The sequence below is a fragment of the Cataglyphis hispanica genome, chromosome 16 (assembly GCF_021464435.1).
Source record: "Cataglyphis hispanica isolate Lineage 1 chromosome 16, ULB_Chis1_1.0, whole genome shotgun sequence".
Lineage (NCBI taxonomy): Eukaryota > Metazoa > Arthropoda > Insecta > Hymenoptera > Formicidae > Cataglyphis > Cataglyphis hispanica.
This window is the reverse complement of record NC_065969.1, coordinates 4,027,750-4,050,243: the sequence shown is the minus strand read 5'-3', so window position 1 is coordinate 4,050,243 and position 22,494 is coordinate 4,027,750. Positions and strand designations below refer to the sequence as shown.

Below are 22,494 nucleotides of genomic sequence, written 5' to 3'. Positions count from 1 at the left end.
GAACTTTAATCCGAGATTTTTTTTTTACACTATCACGAGTAACCAGTCTTTAATCTCTCGTCGGGGTCTCTCTAATTGCTACGTGAAAGGGTCATTCGCCTCCGAGGTTCATCGGGAACGCATCGGCCGTTCCCTTTGCGTCACCTTGTATGCCGCTTGACTGCAATTTGCAGTCAAGCGCCCGCGGCCTCTCGCCTCTCCTTCCTATCTCCCCTCTCGTCCCCGGTGCCTGCCGCGTATCACGGTGTCGTGCCTATCACGGATACGTATATGTCCTCGTATCAGACACGTATGGGGACCAGACAGAATATACAGAGCGCTAAATGCCGCCTATCGGAAATCGATATCGGAGAACCAGCAGCAGCTACTCTTCACGTCTCTCTCGCTCGCGTTGAAAATTTTCTCTTTCCCTCGCATTGGTCCAAAACCTTCGTCTCTCCCCCCCTCGTTTCCTTCACCTTATTTTTTGTTAGTCGTATTTTTATCGCATCTCTTTATCCGTCGTATCTCAGTTTGTCAGTTTCTCCTTCTGATCCATCCTCGCGAAAAATTGTTCAAAGGGCGCAGCCTTCTTCCCGAACCACCGTTAAATTCTTCTCGACCTTTTGCTTCGCCATCCTCCTCTCACTCTGCACTATCAGCTAGCGCGCGCGGTCCAAGAGTATCCTCGCAACGACCATATCGATCGGTCCTTCGATAACGATGAACGTTATCGCCGGGATAACCGGGAGTAAGCCAGTCGGGAATTGCACCTTTAGAATATTATAATTGACGATATCGCGTTGGGGAAAACCCGTTTTCCACTACGACAGTTTCCGTCGGTTTACATTACGGGGCGAACAGCATCGGTCGTCCTAGCGGAAATTTTTTAGAGCCATCTTCAAAATTATATTATATTTAGACCAAAAATTGGATCGATCGAAAGATAATTGTGGCTGTAGAAAAATGCGCGAGACATATATAATCTCGGATAATAAAATTAATATTTTTTGTAAAATCACAATAAAAATTGTATTATTTTTTTAACATTTATAAAATTATTGACAGATAATTTATTATTGAAAAATATTACATTGACACCATCTGTAAACTCGATCTTTTTTTTGGATAAATCAATCACCCATAAATTCAATTTTCTTTGTAATCATTAATTTGTTCTCTGGTTTTCCACTAATATTTGAGTCGCGCTTTTGTCTGGAAGAGGCCTTCGAAGAGAAGACATCTTCTACCTTCGTATCCATTCCGGTTACGTACACACGGGACCCGATTTGATCGGCTAATATCATTTCGAAGCTTACCGATTAAACTACGCTCGACGACGAGAAATCTGCGATTCGTCTGGGATTCAAGTGGCTCGTGCGTTATTGCCGCTTCAATTATCGACTTCAGAGTTTACATTTCTATCTATTAGAGCTACTTTGTACCTCATCCGCGATTAACGAAGAGGAAAAGATTGCCGCGCCGATCCAATCCCAACGTGATTGCAATCAATTCGTGACGATGGACGGTTCGGTCTAAAAAAAAATATCACACACATAAATACTCGAAAGATCTAAATCATATTTAATGCATGATTCGATCGAGTATCGAGTGCGATCTCAGTGATTTTTGATCGGTCCCGTAGTGTCTCGAGATGATAGTTGTCACTCAATAAACGTATACGCACGCACGTAGAGGCGATCTAATGAAAATTAATCCCTTCCGTCGTTGCTGCCGCGCAATAAGCGCGATCGCAATTCCGGCAATTCCGCCCTTCGGGTCTCGCGAGGCCGACGGCATGCTGACGGCATGCTGCACAAACCCGAATGCCACGAGGTTAGACGGTGGTGTCGGGCACCGATCGATCTCTGGACCTGTGCGCGCGGAAGTTCGTGGACCGCGCGCCGCGGAATCGCCGTCGATCAGCGGCGCGTCCTGGTTCACCGGTTTGTCAATGCTGCCACTTCATCGTCGGCTTACAATACAAGTTTCTTGAGTCAGCAGGTCTATTGTATAGCACAGAGTGGAGTAAGGCAGGAATTTATTCGGTGTTCTTTATATTTTATTATGTAATTAATGTAATTTCTTATTTTCTCGGAGAGGGTGGGATTATTTGAAAATTCTTGGTATAAAATTAACATTTTCTTCCAACAACATAATATAACTGATGAAGAAAAATACATAATTTTCTTGATTTAAAAAAAAAAGGGAAACGATAGGCTTTTTTATCTTTGAAAATATCAAGATATCGTTGTAGAATAAATTCGTAAGGCACGGAGAAATGTATATTACACAACAGAGGTGTGTGCACGCGGAGGGGCACGGGCGTGCACCACGGTAATATCGATCAGGAGAAGTCCCGTACGCCGACACATACACATACACTCACACACACACACACATACATACTCAGGCTCCTCAACACAAGAATATCAACGCTTGTCGACCCCCGCCTGCGTGTTGTTGGCTGCACGCCCCGCTTAAACCGTATTCAAGCGTTTCCCTTTCACGACGTAACCCGACCTCTCCGCTTCGCTACTTTCTTGTCCACCCTTCCTACGAGTCATTAAGCGAGTGCGTTAACGTTGCACGTGGCTGCGACTCGTCGTTGCCACGTCCGAAAGTCTCAAAGCCCATTCGTTTTGTATCGACCAGCCATTCAAGGCTAGCTAATCCTGTCGGAATATAACTGTCTTTATATATAATAGATTTTCTCATTATCTTGTGATAGATATTTTGTTACAACATTGCGCTATAAGTAGATTCGCAATAGACTACATATAATTACATAAAATATATAGTATTAAAATTAAAAAAAAAAAGTTTTAAATATATATATATTAGCTTTTTTTTTTTTCCGTAACGCCAAATTTTTTCTACGATATAATACTGTTTTTTACAACTCAATGTTTTATCGTAAAAAAAATTCATAAAAGATTTTGTTACGTATTATCAACTTGCGCACAAGTTCTTTAATTATTATGGCGAATCAAACTCGCCGGAAATCGGTTTGATTACCTTCCGTGTAGAGCAATTAATTGACTGTCGATGAGGATTCCGAGTTGTTTACGAATGTATTCGCGTTCTGAATAACTAATTCGAGCCATAATTGTGAATTTTTCCTCATTTTTTTTTAGCAAAAACTGATTTTCTTTCTCTTCCGCTATTTTATATATAATTTCCTACATTTTCCGGTTCTTGTCAGCATCTGTTCGTGATCCTTGGAATTCCCTTTTAATAGAAAATATATATCTTTAAGAAATCCGTACTTTAATGAATTATTTATAGCGATTTATATGATTTATTAATTATTATTTAATTACTTTTTGTCACAATTTTAAATTTGTTTGTTCTGAATTGGTGAATTTCATAGTTACATTAATTGTTGATTACCATTCATTAACAAATCTCTTACCTGCTTTATTTCTATAGGTATTACGTACGACAAGAAAGCTGTGTTTTAAAGAATTGTTAATAAACTTGATTCTTTTATTTTTCTTTTCGCAATTTCCCCCTCGATCGAATTGCGCGATGCGCACACGTGTGCGTGACAATTAGCTACTTATTGTATCGTCTACCCCTTCGGAACGCGTGTATTTCTGTCGCCTGCGTGCCCTCCATGAATTTGCATATTTCTTGTGGCGCGTAAGCAGGTAACGCATTCTTTCTTTTGTCGATAGAACACCGTATCACAATAAATTATTTTACTATTGATATCTATTGGAAAAGATCAGAATTGAGCGATTTTTTTCTCTCGATAATAAAGATCGCACAAATAAAAGCCATGTTGCGTTAGGGGGATGAAATATTTCTGTAAATATTATTCGATGTAAATCTATGTGTTTTTGCTGTTCGAATAACAGCTTTGATTGCTGTTAAAATTGCAACAATATATGATATCGTGTATTTAATTTCCGGTTTTATATATATATATATATATATATATATATATATATATATATATATATAATGTTGAAATTATAATCCGTTCCCCGGTGAGCGACGCCTATGGCACTACTTTCTCGGCGGTACCTAGTATCGAGCAATCCGATGGCTTGAAAGTAGAAGAAAGGAAGGAAGGAAGGAAGGAAGGAAGATTGTTACTGGGGCAAAAGGGTCGAGGGAGGGATAGAAAAGGGAAACGGCTAACAGAGGCTTTGGAAGGACGAAGGAGACAGATGGTACCCAAGAAGCGACGCTGGAGAAGAGAAACATTAGAATTATAGCAGAGACGTAGGTGGTGGTCGCGTGCGGCCTTCAAATTCTTCACGGAACTCTGTCTTCCAACCCTCCCCATTTTATACGGGCCTGTCACCGTCACAGTCACGTGACCACCACACCCTCATCGTATACCGACGAGATATCTAGAGGGTATCCGGTTTTTAGACTCCAGGTGGATAGAATACCCACGAAGCGCTTATTATCGATCCGAGCTTCGTTTCAGAATTAACTCGGCGATATTGTTAGGGCAGTCACTCACCTTCGTGCGCGTATTTCATTTTACATTTTCCGATTTTACGAGCTTCAAGATAAGAAGCAAGTAATAGAACATCATCTATATGATATATTTTTAATCTACGTGCTTGTCATTTTTAAGTTGATTGTATGATTTATATATAAATATTTATGTATTTATGTATGTATTTATATTATTTATGTATTTTAACAATGATATTTTATCGACATATTCTTGAATTTTAGGCTGTTAATTGCAATCTTGATGATAATTTGATAAATCGGGATCATGTATCTTAACATGATAGAGCATAGTAAAGTGTATTGCTCGCGGCATATTGCTTTCGTCAACGAGCACGTAACTGTCAACGTCGGCGTGTTATCGAAGAGGAGACTATGTCTGACGATTGTGCCAGCTGCACTACTGATTTTTTCCGTGACCGACTTCTACGCTATGAAGGTCTTCGTACCCGTAGATCCGAAGGGCGAATCGGTCGAACTACTCGTGAACTTGAACTGAACCGTAGAAAATGAGTCTGTGAAAGATCGAGGGGAAGAGAAGCAGAGAGTAGAGATTGCGGCAAAGATTGAGAATTCTCCAAAAAAACTTTATGGGTTTTATATAGAGCAATCTCAATGATATAAACGGGTAAATAAATGCATAAGATACTGAAAATTCTATCAACATAATTATTATTTTTCAATGATCCTCAAGTGACGAACTACTTGAGGCTGACTGAAATTTTCACGAATTTTCGCGAATGTGAATCTTTGCCGAATAATGATTTTTTATTTTATTTTATTTCTCTCGGAAAATAGCGAATAAAGTTTGCTCGATATTCGTAATAATTGCATAAGTGCTTACAATCATATCTCTATCTATATCGTTCGCGTTGTGAGAACACCTTTAACGATGCGCGTACAGTCCACCTAATTCCTGTAGACGCGTCGCGTTGCAAGATGAGATGAGGCGGCTAATTCTTTGTGTTGTCGATAGTAAGCCGAGCGTAAAGCAAAGCGCGCAACCTCAGGTTTGCACGCACCCTCTTTACCCGCACAGGTCAAGCAAGCCGACTGTGCATTACAGCGCCAATTGATGCGTAGGGTGACGATATCCGCGCCGCTACCAACGGTGAGCGATGAGGCCGACGCTCGGGGGTGGCGATGGGTGGTTGAAGATCGGGTCGTCGAACGTGCTCGCTCGCACCGGAAGGTGATGGATACGTCGGCGCCGTCACCGACGGCGATTCTAGTGCGATGGTGGTGGTAGTGATGGTGGCGCGGGTGGCGTTTAACACATCTCGCATGTGTATGGGGAACACGAGGCCGGGTGGGAAAGAGAGGGGGCAGAGGTCACCGGCCGCTGAGCGACTCGTGCGACTCGCCCACAGAACTGTTCTCCTTCTCTCTCGCTCTGTCTATCCTCCCTCTTTCTTTCTCTTCACTCGTCTTTCTTGCCGCTTCTTCATCTCTTCCTCCCGGCTCTCTTCTATCGCCGGCATGCACTTGCCGGCTCCTCACTACGCAATTGCGTACCGTTCTACAAACGGCGACTGGTGTAATCTGTAGAATAAGACACGTAAGTGTAACATGTAACGTTGTACGTAATATACAACTCGCTCATCTCCGTTTTCATCGTGAGAAATGAGAATATTTTCCATCTTCGTGTTCTGGGATGTCCAGATCTCAAGATCATTCGTTAGGCTGCCATTTCTTCGGTCATCGTCGTTGCAGCATGATATTCGCGAACCTCGATGCGTTGCATCCGACAAAACCTATCTCAGTGGTTCTCCAAGCGATTCTAAGGCACAATGCAATCGTATATTTTTTCGCGTGTCTTTCCCTCTTTTTGATTCTCTTCTGGCTGAACCATTACGTATGATTTATATTCAATGAGAACCCATTTGGATAAACAACGTTGCTTCCCGAATTCGACTGCATTAAAAGAGAAACTTTTCAATAATTATATTGTACTCTCTACGTTTACATTCAAGATACATTTAGATCGCATTTACGAAACGCGTTTCTCTGCGAACGCAATTCCAAAATGTGTGTCGCGAATGAACATCTCGGACACGAGCGCTATGATTAGCGATTACAACATCGTAATATTAGTCACAATGCGATTCCTCGGACGTGCGTATACGTGTGTGTGTGTCACGTCTATAGTATAGCACATTACGTGCTGATATCGCCGAGTGTATCGACAGTGCGAGTACGATGGCTTTATGCAGTATGCTAATAATAATTTAAACGTGCACTTCCATCAATTTTTTATTCTTTTATACTCTCTTCATTTTTCACTGAAAGTATCATATATAAAGTATCTCAAAACCATCGAATTACCTTCCATCTACGAATTATCTCGGACACGGTATATGCGTGATATTTTTTAATGCTGATATAAATCATGTCTATCTAGTTTGAGATAATCATCAATGAAATTTGCTTGATAATTAAAGGATTTCTCATATTATGTAAAAGAGAGATATTAGATTTAAAAATAATTGAGTCGCGAGATAAGCGTGCCGTGTCACGATTTTCAATGTCACATAGTAATAATTAATTCAAGATCCTGTAGATAAGAGCTGTTTATAATCGCAAAATTTTACCGGAACTTTGTGACACAAAAAGATGTATGGATATTAATCAAATCGCATAAATGTGTAAACAGTAATTATTAGAAGGTAGAATTATTCAATTATTTATTTGATATTGCAATTTGAATTATTATAAATATGTATATATCGTTTAAATTCATTTATTACTGACGCATTTATGAGAGAAAGAGGAAAAAGAATCAGCATTTATTGAAAACAAATTAAATCGCATGATAACCGCAGCTAATTACATCGATTATGATGATTTAATCAAAGGCTTAATATAAAAAAAAAAAATTATAAATTTGTTTGAAAAATAAAATTAGAATATTATTAATATCGTGCATACTAGATACGCGTGTCTTTGAGTATAATAAATTGTTCGAATCTAAGGAGTAATCTAATATATGAATCCTGTGATTTATTGGTTCTTGCGAATTACTCGTTAACGGTGATCACATCATTAAACGAGCTTGATTGCTCGTATATCGACATTCGGAGAGCTCGGTGTAAGTATCGATTTGTTCAAAATGGGCCACGTCCGTCCACGTTCGTGATTTTTTTTTTTACGTTTTTATTACTACGAGCTTTGACGGGTCTCGAATAGAAATACACGCTCGAATACAAATACAGAGGTAGAAGGCGCTTTCCCTTACCTCGCAAGAACTCTGTCCCATCGAAACTTCCAGACTTTAATCGTGACAGATTTATTTCGATAGGTAACGCACGCGCGATGGACGACGACGGGATCATGTTTTATTAAGCGCTCGAAATTTTGCTTTCGAATTTTTTGAAGATCTAAAGATCACAGATCTCTCAAGCTTCGAGTATCTGTGTCAGCGTCCCATTAGCTTACTTGTCAAAGTTCTCGATTCTTCCTCATTTCGCGAGAGTCATAGAGAGGGATCTGCCATATATATATATATATATATATATATATATATATATATATATATATATATATTTCTTTCCCTCTCACTTTCAGAGCCCTTTTAAAGATCGCCGTAACAAGACACGCAGATGTCGCGTTCAGGGGCTCTCACGGAGAGCCGCAGCCGTGATTTAGGCTAATTATGCGCGACCAAGTAGATTTCTCCTACCAACCGGCATATCTCTATGCGTCCTACCGGACATGCGACCTCTCGGCTACCACCATGTAATCCTTGTGTATACACGCGTGCGCGCATATAAATATATCCGCGTATATGTATTCCGCGATGTATGTCCATTTTGCCGGATAAATCCCACCTTACCACTGTGTTCTATCTCAGATTCGTAGCGAGCAAGTTTTCGTTGCGTTTTACTCTGCGTATCTTGCTTTTGTATATGCACTTGGACGTGCCTTTTGCATGCTTTGCATTTCTATGTCTCCCTACTTAATTAGATATATAAACACGTATATATAAAGTGTTTGCAAGAATTCCATAGCCTCGCGAATCGCATCCGTGAATTTCTTCAAGCCAGTTAAAAGAAATTTTAATTCTAGTTTGTTTTATTTTTCAATATTGAATATTTTAATAATTAAATTCTAGATTAAAACTTTGACAAAGAGAACGATGATGACTCTTCAGAGATACCATATATATACATATATATATATACATATTATATATTGTGTACATGACAGCTTATTGCGCGAGATACATGTACGAGTATGCATTGGATGCGAATAGACATGATAATTGTAATTCCCTTACACATGCAAATATGTGTGTAATTGTACATAATCTCTACAAATGAATATATGTTTGTGCAACATATGTTTATGTATTTTATATATATATATATATATATATATATATATATAGTGGTTGTACTATATATAGTGGCTGTACTAAATACCGATCCTTGACTTCGCGTATAATTAGTCTTGAGTAGACATCTTATACATATGTATATAGCTCCTTCGTAATATATAACGCGTCTACGGACATGGTACACACAGGTATACGCTAATTACATACTTATGTACACGTCATATATCTCTACATTTTGGTAGACTAAGCGGTCATCAACAGAGGAGGCGACTCCACACCTGTGCATTTGCATAAGCGTCTGTCAGCATCATTCGCGTTTCGGGAGAGCGAATTCAGATAGCAATCGCGCGATTCTAGATTATCGCCTCGCTCGCACTCGAGAGAAGCGAATCCTTTTTTTCTCAGACGGGGCGCGGATTGTGCGCACCCTCGTTCTGCCGCAAACTCGATAGTCGACCAACGACGAAACCTGTAATTCACCGATAAAAACACAGGAGCGACGATCCGGTACGACACGCAATTTGGTGGCGTGCTTAGAGTCTCGCGGAGGCTCGGGAGACTGGAATTGTGCGCGTCTGTGTTATCGAGATACAAAGTCGCAACTAGATTACGAGGGTTCGACAGCCGGCGGGCAGGGTCGAAGGGTCATTCGCGGAACATGATTCGGGGCTTATTCTCCGTTTTTCTTTCGTCGCGCGATAATAAAATATAAAAGAACGGTAGCCATCCCGTATCATTACCAGCAATTTGAGTGGCAATCGCGTTTTTTTATTTATAGCAAGATGGTTACTGGATCAGAATGAGCGTGCAGTTGTGTAGCATTTTATAAGCCTTAAAATATTTCTACCTTTTCACACGCATTCCACGTGTGTGCAATTAACGAGTTACCACATCGTAAGAAGATTGCACTTGAGAAAACTTTCCGCGTTTAAATACCAGTTATATTTTGCCAGCTGTGTCGCATGTGGCACTTGTATATTAGTTGCAATAAAATATGTATATCTTAAAATATGCGACGTTTATTAATTTTATTTGTATACCGAATCCATATCACGCTTACGAGAAGTTACTGTTTGAAAGATTTTACAAATTTTTCTTTCTACACTTTTATTAATAATTAAAGTATTTTTTTTTTATGGAAGAATAAACAATTTATGATAAATAAAATTAATGAACGACTCTTGTGCGATAAGAAATTTCTATATATCATTTTTTTTTATTATTGTGATATAAACATTTAAGTTCGACAAAATTATAGCGAGCTTGATGCAAGTATATCCTTACGTCTGAAACGCATGTTATCTCCGAGCGGGAGATTTTTATCAGTCTCTCGTCCTCGCAATCTACAAAGAGCTGTGAACTATAAATCTTCAATTTTATTTGCAGGTGTCGGCCGGCCAACATATGCAGCTTACGGGCGACCTGAAGCCGGTCGTGTCTGTCGCGGCGCAGCAGGGTATGTACTTCAATCAACAACAGACGCAGAATCAGGGCGGGCCTTCGGCCAACCAGACCGACACCTACTGTTCGGTCTCGCAGTCGCAGACCATCAACTTCACCCAGCAGAGTCTGAGGCAGAGAGCGGCCGCGGCTGCGGCCGCTGGTGGGGTCCCGCAACCTGGGGCTGGTGGTCCGGGAACGCGAGGTCATCCGCAGCAGGTATCACCAGCCCAGGTCGATCAGCATCAGCACGCGAAGCTTCTTCAGCAACAGCAGCAACTGATGCGCGCGCAACAGGTAAATTTTGCTCATTCTTGGATTGATAAGTTTGTGCGAGGATGTTTCACATATTTTAAACATATATACCTCGATGTGAGTTTTCAAAACTGTGTTGTCAGTTTTGCAAATATTCACCATTGACATAAATGACTTTGTTTATGAATACTGATGATTAAATTAAATATGTCATTCTTGGTAATGGTGTCAATATTCAGTTTTTGTTGAATTGTCACGTATGTTATATATACATTTTTATGCAATTGTTTTCCTTCTGGATTTTCGCACTCTCATCTCATTTCGTTCGTACTTAAGAAACTTGAAACTCGTTCGAGAATTGTTATTAAGAATCGTTATATCGATAAACGCGAAACTTGCACCGTGACGATTGTCTATGTAAGTATATATAATAACTATAAATGCTCACGATACCTCCGATGGCACATTATCTAAGACATTAAACTCAAGCGAGAGAGAAAGAGAAAAAGAGGAGAGAGGGTTCCGCGACGTTCGTATGCAACAGGTACCGCTACTAGGTCTTTTGCAACTTCTGCGTCCTGTCGCGTCGAAAGAAGCAGACACAAATAGGACAAATAGCGCGGAATGCTTTCTCAGAGACCGGAGAAACACGGCCGGGGAACAATGGACAAAAAGTTTTTGCCGGAGTTTCCGTGCGAGGAGTTCGTTGCTGATCGAGATGAAAATGCGGGGATATATCGGTGAATTAGCGTCCTCGGCGATTACTCGCGCTTCACGCGAGATTAAGTGTCGTCGATATATATATATATATATATTTTTATCTACCCGATGGCTTTCCGCCTTTTAATCAATTGATTAAATTGCGTAATATACATATACGTCTCTCTTATACAACCGCTCGCGTTAAATAGAGGATATATTGAATAAACAATTTGTAATAAATCCGCGTCGATCTTTGCACGTGTACAGAGTTCATCTCTGTATTTTTTTCTCTTTCATTCTGGAATTTTTAAGCGAGATTTAATACGATTTTTCCTTAAAGAGAATTTGATAGAGCGACTTTTAGCTTTTTTAATTTTCCATGGTAAAAATCTTTTTTTAATCGACTTCTTCTTGTAATCAAGGTACATATCCAGGATCAAGTTTATAAAAATTAATCAAAATTTTAAATTGATTTACATTAAATTTCTTATTATATCTTATTTCCTTTTTCTGTATTCATCGCAGGTTGATTCCTTCCCTTTGTTCTCACGGAATCGTTGTCGCGCTATTAAACGTGCGTAGTCGGGATGTCAAAGTAAAATTATATGGCATCACGTACACGAAAGCTACTCCTGGCGAGTCGCACGCAATCGCACTCGCCTAGATCTCGCAACGAATCGTCTATTGGGCAGATGACTCAGTCGCAGCGCGCGACTGGATTATCTTGATAATGCTGAGGTAGCGAAGACAACATCGTGCTCCAGTTACTAATTGTACATTTCGCGCAATTGGTTAGTCATTCGCTCTTCCAAGGATAGCTTCGGGCGAGAGAGCGTTACATTAACTAAAATGCTCTAAATCAGCTTAATGATCTTATCCGGAAATATTCACGTGAACTCGATTAATATTAATACGTGTGATACGGTCATTTTGATCCACACATACTCTCGCACGTATATTGTTCTAATTGATTAATAATTACGAAAAATATACGAGAGAGAGATGAATTAAGGAAGCGTTAAAAGTTTGTTTTAAAAGAGAGAACTACACACAGTTTTCTTACATTTTTATACTTATTTTTGCATCTTACAAAATACTTATTAAATTACATTTATTTTGTCATATATATATATATATATATATATATATATATATATATATATATACATAAATAATTTTCCATAAATAACTTTTGAAGACTCATCATTTATATGTTACATGTTTAAATCATTAGAAATTTAAAGATCTTTTTCTTGAATTTAGAAATGCAAAGAAATATGTAGAGGACGTCATTTAGATGAATAGACATCCCTACTGTAACATTTTACGTGCAATTCAGATAAAATAATTTTATTTTTTGCATTAAATTGTTCTCTTTCTATTAATATACATTCTCTTTCAGATATTATTTTCATCCATTATAATATAAGATATCTTTTATATTTATATTCATTTATATTTTTAATTATGATGTGTATTTTTATTTTTATAGGTGATACAACAGCAGCAACAGCAGCACATGGCAGGCGGAATGGGAGCTGTCGTAAGGCCGCCACCGCCCGAATACAAGGCTGCGGCCCAAGCACAGATGATGCATGCTAGTATCGGAATGGGTCAGCAAGCGAGGTTCGCGAATGCCGGACCCATGCGTAGAGTTACGCAACAACCTATGCCACCGTCAGGTAAGTTCGAAAAAAAAAAAATATTATTTAGTCTCATCAATTCATTCAACGTATTAATTGTTCCTTCACTTATAATTAAACACCCATAAGTATGTAAGAGCCGCCGTCCGCGTTCAATTAAACGGTCGAACAAAAATAAATTTTGCGATAATAATTTTTATTACTTGCGATAAATAAATATTTCATATATTTTAATATATCTACCTTTATTCGATATTTTGGCATGAATTGCGTATTGAATATTAGCGCGGAAAGAATTCGACCGAGCGTGAACGCGATGCTGACGTCCTGCTGGATTCGCTCCAGGCTAGATGGTGAAGAGAAGAAGAGGGAAAGGGGAAGGGAGATGAAGAGGGGGAGAGAGGGAGTCGAAACTATCCTTATATACCCTGGCCTCTACAAGACTCCTATCGATCGGGTCGACGCCGGTTTCTCGAGATTCTATTCGAGCAAAAATCTGCAAATCTTTACTGCATACTCTCCTCTCTAATTTAGTTGATGCAATTTTGCGAAATTATTTACGGACACACAGAAGTCTTAATTATTATAAATAATTATCTTTTCTGATCACAATATAAATGTACGAGTAATTTAAAATCTTATTACAGAAAAAAAAGACAAGAATGTTGAACAGCTATGACAGCTTCTTACATTCTGATACGCGATATGTTTTTCGCAGGTCCGATGATGAGGCCACAAATGGCGCAACAACAGCAACAGCAGGCGTTACACGCGGCCGGTGGTAATATGTACATGAGTGGTGGCGGGATGGCCGCTATCGGCGGTATGCATCAAATGCACCAACGGCTAGGCTATCCGAGAACTAACAATCAACGGCCGCCCAACGTTAGCGTCGGCCCTCCAGACGGCCTTGGGAACAGCATCGCGGGTCGTGGCCCTCAACAGGAATGGGGACGACACGTTCTAATGCAGCAACAGCAACAGGGCTTTCAAGCGCAAATGCGATCGCAATTCAATCAGCAAGGTCACCAAGGTGAGAATATGACTCTTTTAATCACCGATATTATAATCGCATTCGAAAGGAAAGAACGATCGCGATATTAGTTACGAGGTAAATTTCTATTTTTATTTGGTCATTTAATTTTTTAAAATAATATTCTTGTTTTTTTTTATTGGAAAATACATTTTATTTATTTTTACATTATATTCTATTTATTTTTTTAAATAGACGGATTACATACAAACGTATAAATGCAAATTATATTCGGAAAATTTCACGAAAAATTGAACTCGTTTCGACTGGATGAATTTATTATTGTTCGTAAAAGTTATTTACACAAAATTGACATACAGGATTTTATATAATCGTATGATTTTTCATAGGTGGCTTTGGCATGGGTGGCGCAGGCAGCTCAATGCAAATGACCGCGGCGCAGATGCAGCATCAGCAGTTAATCCGTTCACAAAACGGTAATATAGCCGGCTCGGGAATGGCTAACAGCACGCAGATGCAACAATTGTTGTCGCAACAACATCAACAACAAACGCTGGCCATGCAGCAAAACAACAACCAAATGTCATTGCAGATGCAGATGTCACAGACAGCTTCCGTTAATTCGGTAAACGTTACTGGAACTGGTAAGTACTCCACAAAATAATAAAAAAATTATGTTTAAATACGATTTTAATTTTTAATCCTATATATATATATTAAATAGAATCTTAATTTTTAATTCGATATATTAAATAAAATCTTACATAAAATTATTTGCTCTCGATATTTGTACCATGAATATTAACGTTTAATTGGGAAAAAAATTTATTAGAAAAAAATATTTTTATGCGAGAAACGAAGTAATATTAGAATATCATTTCTCTTTCAAGTGTGGTTTTTTATTCAACAGTTTTGAGATAAATAATAATAAATGAATTTTGAATATACTTAGGTTCTCCGTTGCATCCGCATCAGCAATACGGCGCGGGTAGCCCGGGAGTGCGGAGTTTGCCGCCACCGCAGCAACACCCTCAACCGCCACCGCCTACCGCTACTACGGATCCGTCCGTGGCGGCCGCTGACTTTAGCCTCGAATTCCTGGAAAATCTTCCTACAGGAGACACGTCAAATTTCAGCGCTCAAGAATTGCTTAATTCTCTCGATTCTACGGCCGGTTTTAATCTCGATATTCTGTAATGAGATCATTACGTCTGCTGTGTGGTCGGTATGTCAGCCAATATGTCGATTTATTACAATGGGACGCAATCATACATCAAGTATAAAATATATATTTGGTGCGACGATATCTACAAATTTTACTTTGTCTGTCCGCGTATTGATTTGTCTCCCACCATACTTGCCCTTACTATATTACAAAGTCGATTTTTTGTGTGCATATTAAAAGTCAAAGACTTTTATTTATTATATTTTTCTTAAACATACAAAAATTTAATTCTGAATTAAAAAGAAACAATCTAAGGCGTATTTAATTCAATCAAACATGTGAGTTTTGTGAAGTATGATGTATAAATAATATCTTTGTAATAGAAAAATTTGCTGACTTCCGACCTCGCGATGAAGGAATGGGCACAAGTTGGTGACACACGTGATATCGTTTATTGCAAACTCGTTTGTTACTTGATGACTGAATGACAGTTACCACCTACCGGTGCGACAACGTTCCACAACCGGTCGTGGTGCATTCTCGGTCGCCGTTTTTTCGTGGTCACCGACTTATTCTTCTAGGCAATCACATTTTAGTAAAATTTAATTTTGTAATAATAACCGCCGAGGGAGGCGAGGAAGTTAATTCAACGGAGATATAATGCGTGGGATATCAAGAGATACGTGGAAATCGTTCTATATCTCTCGTTTTCTTATTTAGCAACAATTGCGTGCTTGGAGAAAAACGCAAGAACCCGCGATTCCTATTTTTTCAAGTTCGCCTATGGCTATACCGAGAACGATCGATAAATTTTCTCGAGTGCTCGCGTCGACGACACTTGCGGTGACTTCGACGGGCATTCCACAAGACGATTCTTCTCTCCCTTGATCTTTCACGTCGAAATCCGCGCAATTAAATAGAGATATTGATACGATTAGAGTTTACTTGGTTGAACGTATTCGACCGCAAAATTGGTTACCTTGCGCCAGCCTGTCGATACAATAAAAAATAAAAAAAAAATTTCTTGCTGAATCGCATTGCTAACATTAATGCAATATCTTCAAAAAAAGAAATCTTTATTGTACATAAATAGTAAAAACTAAAGAAATTTGAAACGTTATATAAAATCGTACAGCTTAGCCGAGTATTTAAAAATAAGAAACTTATAATAGATCATTATTATGATGAAATGACAGAGAATATCAATAACGATGATGATAATATGGCGATGCAAATGGAAATACAAATGGAAGAAAGATTAGTTGCAGATTTCTTTTCTTTCTTGTAACATTGTGACATTATTAATATTGTGACATTATTAATAATTCTGCAAATGATTTGAAGCACGAATTTCAATTGATTGTTTTTGATGCGATAACTATTCGTATTTTCTCAAAAACAATAATTTTTCGGAACTTTGCGTGGAACGAATTATATATTGAAGCGTACCGTTGTGTATATTTACTTTCTACTTCACCACGATTATTTGCAATTTGGATATAATGTGATATAACACATTTGGGATTAAAATATAATAAATATATTTATCGATTGGCAAATGTGCTCTATATGTATTAATACATTCATTTTTGTCGTTTTCTACTATGTTTCTTCAAATTTCTCGTTAATGGTATATTCGTTACAACATCATGTAACTATCATCGTATAATCACTATTATTTTATATATAAGTACATATACTATATAAATATTATAAGTTTCTTATTTACTTGACTAAACTATGCGATCTTAAAGTTTTGAATATTTTTTATTTTTCAAAATCTGTGTACAAGATTTTCCTTTAAAAAATATTGCATTAATATATACGTTTTAACGGGAAATTTTTTTATTTTCTTTTATTCATCAAAATCTTATGCTTTATTTCAAATTTTAAATTGCTGCAAATTATATGCAGAATTGTTAATAACGTTATAATATAATTCAATGCTATTAGAAAGAAAAGGAATCTGCGACTAATCTTCCAAATAGCGATACATTCCATAAATAAAAAAAGGATAGCGATCTGTGGTTTGTCTAATCAAAAGTATCATTTTTAAAGGCAAAAAGCTCCAGATAGAAAGAACTATTAATATTGTATTATAAGAGAAGCAAAGATATATTGAATCCCATGCTTGAATGTATGTATGCATATATGTGTATATACACATCACACACATACATGCATACATGTATATACATACATACGTATCGCAAAAAGCACATCCTCGATTGTTCGCCGAAAGCGTGCACGAAGACTTACTGTCTTTCTTTCCTTTGCTTGTGCAAAACGTACAAAATGATAAACAAGGATCAATATAATACTGATGATTTTAGTCAATCTTTCTATTTTTAAAATATTGAAAGTTAGAAGAACACCTCTGTTCTTTCTCATCCTTTCGTTTTCTCTCTTATCGTCCTTTTTTTTATACTATTTTGTTATGATCTTAATATTTTTGTAGGAATTCAATGCTTTTATTATTAAAAACGATTTAACATGGAATTTATTCTATATGTCCGTATTTATTCAAAATGGCTACTTTTTATATGATGTTTCTTTTATAGATATTTATAAATAATACAAATATATGCCCCAATCATGATTACCATCAAGAAATTAATACGCCGCCTTAATTTTCTTTGCCTCGATTACTATTATTATTATTATTATTATTATTATTATTATTATTATTATTATTATTATTATTATTATTATTATATTATATTATATTATTTGGTGCGGGGTTTAATTTTTAACAACTACGAATAAAATCTAATCGGAAGTTTTCATATACATTTTCAACAAACATACACAATCAAGTATGTGCGTTTTGTGTGTCCATAATTTTTTTTTATGTGTGGATACAACATATACATATATGTAAAAAAATTGTTGATTGTCTGTCGAAAGTGTACGCGAAGACTTTTGATTGGATTTTATTGTCACGACTCATCGCTAAAAATTAATGACAAGTCTCGCGCCAAGTGGATCAAGATATAATAATAATAATTCTTTTAATTTTCTCATTTAGGCAGGAGATTCTATTGTTTTATAAAATATTGGGGCCACATCAATATAATCTTAAAAAAATAATAAAAAACAAAGGATTGGGAAGGAAAAAATAATGCTCTAATTCTAATTATCTTTAAAATAGGAAGATTGACAAAAATCACCACTAATATATTAATGGTTGTTTATCATGTTGTACTTTTCGCACAAACGAAGAAGGGGGGAAAAAGGCAGAAAGGCGAAATTGCGCATTGTTATAGAAAAAAGAGCATCAGGGACCAACCAAGAGAAAAAAATGCTTGATGTCGATTGTCACAGTGGATCGTTGTCTCTCTCTCTTTTCTGACATAAATTAATAGCAGTGCCTAAAAAATTGATTTGTTATCGAGTTAGATTAACATACGGTGTAAGGATTTTCTCAAAGACTGTACGGGATTTATATGCACATACGCATAAATAGGAGTCGTGCATCATTGAGAAATTTTGATATTAATGCGCCATATTAATTTCTGGAGAATAATTATGATTGGAACACGTATATATTCGTATTATTTATAAATATTTATAAAAGAAACATATAATAAATATTCATATATGGCATTTCGTATATAGAATAAATTTCATGTTAAATTGTTATTAAAAGCGCGCTTTGATTTCCTACAAAAATATCTCTTTACTTAGATATAAACATTTCTAATGAAAAATCATCTTATTAATAATACTAATGTATTGTGTAGTCCAACGAAAATTCTTGGTTATTAAATTGGTTAAAAAGAAATATAATCCGCGCGTTTAAATATATATAATATATTATTGTATATATTTTCTTTTTTTTTTCATAACTTGAATATCTTCCAACGACGACCGGCTACCTTTTGCGTTTCGATCTGTGTTATGATCCCATACTAGGTCGAGTAGCAGCCTAACGTTGCTGCTCGTGGGTGGGCCTCGCGGCAGGAGGATCAATATCACCGTGAGGGAGAGGAAACGAGCCGACTGAGAATGGGAGCAAGGGGATAGGAACCGCCGCCACGATGAGGGATAAGGATTACAAGGGCGGCGGCGGCGGCGGCGACGATGTCAGTGGGAGGGAGAAGGGGGAAAAGGAAATAGTGAAGGGTATGCGAGAATCGCGCACCCTGAAAATGTCAATTCGTCGTTCCGCGGCTCTTCATGAAATTACGATCGTGATAAGGGTTGGTCCGCGTGACGACCTCGTTCGATTTACAACGCTCGCACCCCGCTGTTATTCTCATCCCCACGGCTCCGAGACGCGCGAAAACGTCTTGAAACGTATTTCATTGTCATCCTGAAACGAGTTTCATTATTTTTCACGTCCATGAGATCACGTCTATGTCTCACCTCATTCTGCGTTTAATTATATTACGTGCTTCGGAAATATCATTTTGGATTCCCGTTTATAATATTTTAATGATTTGGCAAAATGCGTCAAAAAATCATTTCCAGCGGATATTTCTGAAAATCATTAGCATCGTCATTTAGAGTTGCCTGGTACAGCCGTATTTCTGAGCCGGTCATATTCGCGACTCGTCGTTTCGCACGGTGCGCTTTCATCGATCCAATGCGCAAGCAGAACAACGATCCACTGGCCGACATCGCACGTTTCCTCGTAACAATTCTCCGACAATGATGATGACCGAGTCGCTCGTGAAAATATATTGTGAAACGCTATATCAATTAGTGCGTTGACTTTTCGCGATATAACGCTGCGCGAGGCGATATATACGAGGGATGCTCGCAATATCGTGAAATCTTCATTCTCGATAACGAGCATTTAGACGAACGTGGTGATATATCAAAATTATGCTGTATTTGCATTCTGAGAACGAAAAGTTTATAATAACTTTGGACGTAGTCGTCTTTTTTCTGAACATCGGGAGCAATGTTTTCACACGTTTTTCCATAATCTTTCCTTCCCTCGCGGTCTTCTTTTTTTGCAAAAAAAAAAAAAAAAAAGAAATGTTGAAGACAGAATCTTGAACGAGAGAAAATTGTACGCTCTAAGATAGTTGGTCTCGAAAAATTTAGATATCAATTAACCACCACACGGGGGATATTTAGTGGGATCAGTATTTCTACGCGAAAAGGTTTTGATATATACATATACATTATAAAAAAGAAGAAAAAAAATTAAGTAAGTTTATAGGGGGGAGGGGGTGATTATATCGACGAAGAGAGCACGACGATGACATACGATGCATCGATTTCGTTTTCTTTGTCGTTGTAAATATCGTAGATGCAAAATAAGAAAGAAAAAAGATTAGATAGACACGTATGTAATAATATGAGAGAGAACGATGCGAATGGATCGAGCGGGCAGTTTTCCTGACGACATTTTCATTGCGATGATCGACGATCGCGCTGACGGTTCTCTTCGAACGTGTACGAGGCGAATATGACAGAGACGTTTCTCTCCGCGAATTCTTCCTGATTCAGCGAATCGCTCTCAAAGCGTCGAAACGGATCGCACCTGAGGTGCCGCCCTGAGAATTGAGACGTCTTTTGACTCGTCATTGCGTAGAAGAGAGCCGACATGTGCTTCAAATTCTAAAATTATCTTCGTATATGTATATCTGAGGAAACTGCGAAAAATTGCGTTGATTTCGCGCGGAAGGTACAATCGAGAGTTACTCCATTCGCCGAATCGCTTTCGCGATGCGAGGGCGATGTATTGTGTGTGTGTGTGTGTGTGTGTGTGTGTGTGTGTGTGTGTGTGTGTGTGTGTGTGTGTGTGTGTGTGTGTGTGTGTGTGTGTGTGTGTGTATGTATGTATGTATGCGTGCGTGCGTGCGTGCGTGCGTGTATATGGGTATGTGTGTTTTATGTGATGATTGTTTTATATTTATTGTTAATGCTTAACTTATATATTCATTGTTAATAATGAATATAAAACGCATCTTCCTCGAAAAGAATAGGTAGCATTGATCGATTTAATCCTCCCAAATTTATTAGATCACTATTTGATTCTTGTCGATATGGCAAGTAGATAAATGAATCTTTTTATAATTTTGTCAAGGGAGGATTAATAAAACGACGTAATATATGCGTTTGCGATCGAGAGGCATCGTTGATCATCGGGCGATTTGTCAGATACGCATACAACGCACGCGATTGAGCGAGGCAGCAATAAAAGAAAGAGAACGAAAATAAAAGAGAACGAGTGAAAGAAAAGGGTGCAAGAGAGAAAGAGAAAGAGAGAGAGAGAGAGAGAGAGAAAGAGAGAAAGCGAATCTGTAAATAATAGTGTTGCATTATTATTTATGTTGCTACCGTGGCGAGTAATAGTAAATTATCGTAACGATACGTAATTTAAAAAAAAGAAAAAGCAGAAAGTGAGGATTAACACGCACGGAAAATATGTACATAAGTTATAGGTATATCTCTCCTAATAAAGGATACTTTTATGGATAGTTATTTTTATTACTATTATATTAAGTAATATGATTATATATTATTATATTATATTATTATATTATAATACAATGATTATATATTATTACCATTATACATTATTAGTTATTACTATTGTCATTATTAATATTATGATTAGCATTGTTATTCTTCGGCCAATGATCTCAAAAGAAAATAGTAATTGCGTTCGTACGAGAATGCGCCGATTTTTGAAATTCATTCGACAACACGCGCATGAAATGGATCCTTTGTTGATGAAACGAGTTTTTACGTTTTAAAACGAGTTTTATTTCTGGCCTACGTACTCTCTAAACATGTTTATGATGCATACATCCTAGATGTGTGTCATTGTTTCTTTTCTTCTAATTATTAAATCTACGCTTCTTATGCAACGCATTCCAAGAATGAAATTTCTTCAGGACAATTTTCTTTTATTGCATAAGAAACGAATGTAATTTAATTTACTTTTACGGTTATACTATATAATATCTAATTAAATAATTTTTGAAAAAATTAGAAACTTGTTTTTAAAGGAAGTTTACAAGCAATATTACAAAATAATATTTGTTTTGATATATATCTGTAACCCATATCGGTTATAAATATTAAGTAAAATTTATTGATCTATTTGTGCTAGTAGCTAAATTTAAAATGTTTATAATATATTTATGAATTGTTTTGTGACTTCCAGTCCAACATTTTTACGATTAAACAAATCAAACTGCATATTATGCAATCGACATATCGGATCATTTTGGTTCCAGTTATATATAACAGCGATGGAGTAATTGGCAATTATTCATAAACATGTTTTATCGAATGAGAGTCAAGACATTTTTTCATGTCTTTGTATATTTTTATGCAATGTTGTAGAATGATATTGTTTCAAATATATTATACAGATAATAATAAACAAATTTATATGCAATATTTGATGTTATTGTTTTCCTTTTCAGAAATATAAATGTCTAAAATTAAGCATTATCTGTTATATCACGCATGAATTTTTGAAGATTTTTGCAATTTTGGAAATTTTAGTTTGTGTCCTGTTTGCTAGTCTTTTTTC

At 37.2% G+C, this 22,494-nt stretch overlaps 1 protein-coding gene across 6 annotated transcripts in view; it reads left to right on the top strand.

Moving 5' to 3' along the window:
* LOC126855503 (neurogenic protein mastermind) overlaps window positions 1-22,356 on the top strand; it is a 141,716-nt gene extending 119,360 nt beyond the window's left edge. For all 6 annotated transcript variants that reach the window (XM_050603208.1, XM_050603207.1, XM_050603210.1 and 3 more), the window contains 5 exons: window positions 10,178-10,528; window positions 12,681-12,870; window positions 13,550-13,864; window positions 14,215-14,469; window positions 14,778-22,356. In XM_050603208.1, the coding sequence (XP_050459165.1) occupies window positions 10,178-10,528; window positions 12,681-12,870; window positions 13,550-13,864; window positions 14,215-14,469; window positions 14,778-15,022 (1,356 nt within the window). In that variant the 3' untranslated portion in view covers window positions 15,023-22,356. The remainder of the gene's footprint in view (window positions 1-10,177; window positions 10,529-12,680; window positions 12,871-13,549; window positions 13,865-14,214; window positions 14,470-14,777) is intronic.
* The last annotated feature ends 138 nt before the right edge of the window (window positions 22,357-22,494 follow it).